Source organism: Alosa sapidissima, chromosome 16 (genome assembly GCF_018492685.1).
Source record: "Alosa sapidissima isolate fAloSap1 chromosome 16, fAloSap1.pri, whole genome shotgun sequence".
Taxonomy (NCBI): Eukaryota; Metazoa; Chordata; class Actinopteri; order Clupeiformes; family Clupeidae; genus Alosa; species Alosa sapidissima.
The window spans coordinates 5,198,661-5,206,160 of NC_055972.1; the positions used below are offsets into that span (position 1 = coordinate 5,198,661).

At 42.3% G+C, this 7,500-nt stretch overlaps 2 protein-coding genes across 2 annotated transcripts in view; both read right to left on the bottom strand.

The window, feature by feature from the left end:
* ercc6 (excision repair cross-complementation group 6) overlaps nucleotides 1-7,500 on the bottom strand; it is a 61,917-nt gene that overhangs the window by 175 nt on the left and 54,242 nt on the right. The window contains exon 23 of the transcript XR_006023242.1: nucleotides 1-35. This exon is cut by the window's left edge and continues 175 nt beyond it. The gene's annotated coding sequence lies outside the window, so the exon portion shown is untranslated. The remainder of the gene's footprint in view (nucleotides 36-7,500) is intronic.
* Nucleotides 6,966-7,500, bottom strand: part of drgx (dorsal root ganglia homeobox) — a 7,284-nt gene continuing 6,749 nt past the window's right edge. Inside the window, exon 6 of the mRNA XM_042066159.1 lies at nucleotides 6,966-7,279. Coding sequence (XP_041922093.1) covers nucleotides 6,966-7,279 — 314 coding nt within the window. The remainder of the gene's footprint in view (nucleotides 7,280-7,500) is intronic.

The window sequence follows — 7,500 nt, forward strand, 5'->3', positions numbered from 1 at the left end:
CACACACACACACACACACACACACACACACACCACTCTCGAGCTCAGGGCACCCATATATATATATATAATGATTCCCTCCATGCCACGCATACGTTCAATTCTTCCTCTTCAATCTCAGCATCTTATTCTCCATGTTGCATTCAATTCCAGTTTGGGACACCTGAAGTGAATTAAAACATGACACCCAATACTCAGCTCTTTAGACAGGTCACTTTTCTATTGGCCAGCTGGTAGTTTGTAGGGGCACTCACTCAACCCAGCTGTTGTCTACTTCAGAATGTCATGCCTGTGTGTGATTAGATAGATAGATAGATAGATAGATAGATAGATACTTTATTGATCCCCAAGGGGAAATCCCCAAGGGGAAAGTGTGTGTTTGTGTGTGTGTGTGTGTAGCTGTTGTCTACTTCAGAATGTCATGCTTTTGCCGTTATATATATAGCCCAGTGTGTGTGTATGTGTGTTTGTGTGTGTGTGTGTGTGTGTGTGTGTGTGTGTGTGTGTGTGTGTAGGGGGTAAAGCTGCCCCTGTCTAGCCCAGCAGAAACGTTCTGATATTTTCAATGAACAAGTAACCACACTCCCTATCTGGACACAGAGAACGCAAGTTGTGTTATTTTCAACACATATTGTGTTATTTTCAACAAATATTGTGTAAAAAATAAGAAAAGGAAACAACATAAACTGTGTTGTCCCTATCTTGACACAGAAGTTGTGTGTGTCTGTGTGTGTGTGTGTGTGTGTGTGTGTGTATGTGTATGTGTATGTGTATGTGTATGTGTCCGTGAGCATGTGTGTGTGTGTGTGAGAGTGTGCGTGTGTGTGTGCGTGTGTGTGTGTGTGTGTGATTTCATCAGTGTGTTGTCTGTCGCCAGGGTATTACGTGGTGAATTATTAAATGGATACTTTGTGCTAATACATAATTTCAGATCTATTATTCATGCTAATGTGTGTTCAGTTTACTTAATTGTGTTATTGACTATCAGAAGTCATTTTCAGAGAATCCTCAAGGACACAAATTTAATCAGCTCAACTCCCGCAAAGAGTGTGTGTGTGTGTGTGTGTGTGTTGTAGGGCTGGGGGGGGGGGGGGTAAGGTTCATCTAGCAATACATATATCAGACATTCTCTGTCTCTCGGTCTCCACACACACAAACACACACACACGCACACGCACACGCACACACACACACACACACGCACACGCACACGCACACACACACACACGCACACAATAGTTAGATATACACAAACTTGCAGACACATACATAGTAGACATACATACACACACGCAGTGCACATACATACACACACAGTAATGATATGCACAGCTCAATCTTATTGTTTACTCATTGTTGTTTACTCGTTGTTGTTCACTCGTTGTTGTTCACTCGTTGTTGTTTACTAGTTGCTATGCTGTCCATTTCTATTTCTGTTTGTAAATTAAACTGTAACTGTTTGTTCCTTGTTTTCTTTTCTTTCAGTTTGTTTATTTAAGAGAAGGGACGTCTGGCCAGCCAGCTACTGTGCATATACACACACTAGTCATACACACACACTAGTCATACACACACTAGTCATATACACACACTAGTCATACACACACACTAGTCATATACACACTAGTCAAATACACACACTAGTCATATACACACACTAGTCATACACACACACTAGTCATATACACACACTAGTCATACACACACACTAGTCATATACACACACTAGTCATATACACACTAGTCATACACACACACTAGTCATACACTAGTCATATACACACACTAGTCATATACACACACTAGTCATACACACACACTAGTCATATACACACTAGTCATACACACACACTAGTCATATACACACTAGTCATATACACACACTAGTCATACACACACACACTAGTCATATACACACTAGTCATACACACACTAGTCATACACACACACTAGTCATATACACACACTAGTCATATACACACACTAGTCATATACACACACTAGTCATATACGCACACTAGTCATATACACACTAGTCATACACACACACTAGTTATATACACACTAGTCAAATACACACACTAGTCATATACACACACTAGTCATATACACACACTAGTCATATACACATTAGTCATACACACACTAGTCATACACACACACTAGTCATACACACACACTAGTCATATACACACACTAGTCATACACACACTAGTCATATACACACACTAGTCATACACACACACTAGTCATACACACACACTAGTCATATACACACTAGTCAAATACACACACTAGTCATATACACACACTAGTCATATACACACTAGTCAAATACACACACTAGTCATATACACACACTAGTCATATACACACTAGTCAAATACACACACTAGTCATACACACACTAGTCATACACACACACTAGTCATACACACACTAGTCATATACACACACTAGTCATACACACACACTAGTCATATACACACTAGTCATATACACACTAGTCATATACACACACTAGTCATACACACACTAGTCATATACACACTAGTCATATACACACACTAGTCATACACACACACTAGTCATATACACACACTAGTCATATACACACACTAGTCATATACACACTAGTCATATACACACTAGTCATATACACACACTAGTCATACACACACACTAGTCATATACACACACTAGTCATACAAACACTAGTCATACACACACACTAGTCATATACACACACTAGTCATATACACACTAGTCAAATACACACACTAGTCATATACACACACTAGTCATATACACACTAGTCATACACACACTAGTCATACACACACACTAGTCATATACACACACTAGTCATACACACACTAGTCATACACACACACTAGTCATACACACACACTAGTCATATACACACTAGTCATATACACACTAGTCATATACACACACTAGTCATACACACACTAGTCATATACACACACTAGTCATACACACACACTAGTCATACACACACACTAGTCATATACACACACTAGTCATATACACACACTAGTCATACAAACACTAGTCATACACACACACTAGTCATATACACACTAGTCATATACACACACTAGTCATATACACACACTAGTCATACACACACACTAGTCATATACACACACTAGTCATATACACACACTAGTCATATACACACACTAGTCATACACACACACAACTGGGAATATTTGAATATGCCTTCCATCCATGTGTAAAACAGCAAGCAACCACGCAAATCCGTCGACTGTCAAAAATCCTGTAGTTTTCCTCGAACTTGATCGCTTGTAGGGTCATGCCATTAGACGAGGGGCCGCTCATTTATCCCCCTACATTTCTGTAAATAGACTTGACCTGCAATCGGTTCATTGGATAAACCAGAAACACATTCCCCATTCCCAGGAGGCTTTGCTCCATTCTAGCCTAGGCCTACAGTACGTTAATTTAAGAACAAACAAACAAATTAAATTGCCATTTTTTTTATTTGTGACCATGAAAGTTCTGTAACGCCTGAATAAGACAAAAATGAATTGAGATAAAAAATTAAAGCTAGCATACACAAATCAGCATGGGAGAGGTGAGTGTGCAGGGTAACCATGAATGACATATAGACAGTGAGCGAGTGGTATAAATATTGGTTGGACTCACTTCCTACAACTCTAAAGTGTAGATCTTCGAGATTTTCACAGCAATTCCTAACGCATCTATCATGTCGATGGCCGCGTTCGCCTCACGGACGCGATAAAACCTCTATGGGCCGGCCCGCACCGCGCACATTCCTCGGCCGGCCGACCGGGCAAACTACCGATCATCCCGATTGCCACTCCGCCCCTGAAACTATGTGTACACGAACAATGTTCTCAATGCTCGAGTTCCTGTGTAGAGACACTGATGATACTTTGATCAAAGTTTCATGTTGTGTCGAGCCTTCTCAGTGTTTTAAAAATAGCGATTTTGACGTGATCATGTATCAAAATAGTAGTGCCTCTACGATTCCCATTCAAAAGGCCATTAGACCCGCAATAGGATGCATTTTGGTGAAAGTTACGCTTTAAATCTACATCCGTCCCTCTCCGCCCGCAAACTACAATTGGGTCACGACTGGATCCTCATCCACAGCAACACAATAATGGCTGAATAAACTCAGAATCAAGTTTAATAATCTGTAATCTAATCATTGTAATCTCAGTTCCCCAGGGCTGGATTGGGACAAAAAATCAGCCTAGGCCTTTTTGGCCCGAACGGTTCACTACAATCTGTCAGGCACACTAATATCCAATCCTGGAGGTACCCTTACATATGTGTATTGAACTAAGTGCCACGCAGCAGTGCAAGTGAATAAGACCGTACTAATTCACTCTTTCTGACTCATTGGTAGTCCGAGGTGGCTGAAGTAGGCTACACAAGCTCTATATTAAAGTAAAGCCCTAAACACAAGCACTTGTTTTAAAATAACGATAACAAATTGAAAGGGGCAGCCGTGGCCTACTGGTTAGCACTCTGGACTTGTAACCGGAGGGTTGCCCGACCAGTGGGCCACGGCTGAAGTGCCCTTGAGCAAGGCACCTAACCCCTCACTGCTCCCCGAGCGCCGCTGTTGTAGCAGGCAGCTCACTGCGCCGGGATTAGTGTGTGCTTCACCTCACTGTTTCACTAATTCACCGATTGGGTTAAATGCAGAGACCAAATTTCCCTCACGGGATCAAAAGAGTATATATACTTATACTTAAATACTAATTTAATTTGATCGGCCCAAATGATGACCAGTCAGATGACCAGTCCAGCCCTGCAGTTACCTGACCAAGAGCTGTTTAATGGCAAATAGCAAAGTATTACATAACAGAGCGAGTGCCAATACTTATGATACATGTGTACTACTAAATGATAAATAAAATATATATTGTGTGAGAGAGAGAGTGAGTATGTGTGAGAGTGTGTGAGTGTGAGTGGGGCGGTGGTAGTGTAGCGGTTAAGGAGGTAGCTGGGCTAGCGTGCAGTAGCCTGAAAGTTGTGGGTTTAATTCCTGGCTTCCACCGTTGTGCCCTTGAGCAAGGCACTTAACCCCAAGTTGCTCCGGGGACAATGTGATCCCTTGTAATATAGCCAACATATGTAAGTCACTTTGGTCAAGAAGTGTCTGCTAAATGTAATGTAATGTGTGTGTGTTGAGATGTATTTCCATATTTAGTATGGATTTGGATGATATACAATTTTAACTTGCTATTATTATTATTATTATTATTATAGAAGTAGTAATAGTATTGTATATATTGTATCTTTCTTTCTATGTGTGTGAATACGTTTGTGAATAATTGTATAATTGTAGTATTTTTTAAAGTATTTGAATGTTATTTTATAGTGACACCACAGTTGAATACAAAGCCTGAAACTGATGTGTTGTAAGGAGACTGAATAGCTTTTGGAAATAATTAATTATTTACTGTGTGTGTGTGTGTGTGTGTGTGTGTGTGTGTGTCACTTGTGCATCTCAGTGTTTGTGTGTGTGTGTGTGTGTGTGTGTGTTTCACTTGTGTGTCTCAGTATTTGTGTGTGTGTGTGTGTGTCACTAAAGAAAGGACACAGTCTGACATATAACATAACACAGGATATATATTATTTCACATTCAGATGTTTTTTCCATAATAGGCATATTTTTTCCCACATCTACAAATTGACAGTTTGAAACACAGTTTGTCTGTACATTTGCAAGTCGCAAGTTCAGAAATACACAAATTCACATCTGTCGCCAGGGCAACCACTCATCTTCTGTAGATTCCTCACTGATAGTCCTTCACTTCACCGACTACTCAGTTTCTCACTCGACCAATAGAAACACTCAGAGAGCTCTGCTGTCAGCCAATAGAAACGCTCAGAGAGTTCTGATTTCAACCAATAGAAATGCTCAAAGAGTTCCACGCTCAGCCAATACAAACGCTCAGATAGTTCCGTTCTTGACCAATAGAAATGGTCAGAGTATCTCACACGACGTGTAGCAATGTTCACAGTTGTAGTAAGTTAACCCCAAACGCCCCAAAAACTACAAATAAGAAAAAATGCTTTGTTTCCCTTGTGGCCAGCCAAAAATGAGCACAGAGTTTGGAGTTTTCTCAGATGGCAAGCAGAAACTCTGAGGGAACTCTCCACAGGCTGACTCTCAGATGGCAAGCAGAAACTCTGAGGGAACTCTCCACAGGCTGACCACAGACCAGCCACAGAAGGAATAAATACAATTAGATGAGTTATTAAATAAACACAATTTGATGAGTTATTAAGTAAACACAATTTGATGAGTTATTAAGTAAACATAATTAGATGAGTTACATCCTAAACAGCATTAGAAGAGGAGTGGACGTGTGTGTGTGTGTGTGTGTGTGTGTGTGTGTGTGTATGTGTGTGTGTGGAACTGGCAAATGATGACCAACACAATTACACACCGGCAGAGCAGTCAGGTCTCCCTCCAATGGTCCAGTCGGGGGGAAAAGTGTTTGTGTGTGTGTGTGTGTGTGTGTGTGTGTGTGTGGAGGTGGGATCCAATTCATCCAGTTTTTGGGGGAAAAAGTGTGTGTGTGTGTGTGTGGTGGGATCCAATTGGTCCGTGTCCAACGGCTCAGCTCAGAGTCATTCCTTTATGTGTTAAAGAAGAGAGAAGTGTGTGTGTGTGTGTGTCTGTGTCTTTGTGTGTGAGTGTATATGTGCGCTTGTGTGTGTGCGTAAGTGTGTGTGTGTGTGTAAGTGTGTAAGTGTATGTGTAAGTTAGTGTGTGTGTGTGTGTGTGTGTGTGTGTGTATGTATGTGTAAGTTAGTGTGTGTGTGTGTGTGTGTGTGTGTGTGTGTGTATGTATGTGTAAGTTAGTGTGTGTGTGTGTGTGTGTGTGTGTGTGTGTGTGTGTGTGTGTGTGTGGAGTGGCGTCCAGTCCTCCTTAAATCCCTCCTGAGCTGAACTGACCGCCGCGTTTCTCCTCCGTGGCCTCTTTGGGGTCGGCGGGGGGCGTGTGGGGGGCGTGGCCGGCCGCTGCGGGGGCGGGTTTGGGGGGGCTGGCTTCGCTGGGCGCCGTGGCGACGCCGTTGGCACCGACGCTGAGGAGGTTGGCGGACTGCAGGACGGCCTCGGAATGCTCGCGGGCCTTCATGCGCAGAGCCGCCACGCTGGCCGTGCGGTTGCTCTGGCAACCATACGGTGGCAGGAACGACAGCCCCATGGGGTCAGGAACACAGCAGGAGCACAGGGGACCTCCTAAAACACACACACACAGACACACACACACACAGGTTAGTTTCCTCACTCTAATGCAGTTTCTCTCTCATCACACACTTCTTACACACTTATTTCCATGCTGAACACACACATGCCAGCAGAGCTCACACACACATGCCAGCAGAGCTCACACACACAGGACTGCACTGCCAAACTCTAAACACACTTCCTGTCATTTGGTTAACCTGCAGTAACACACA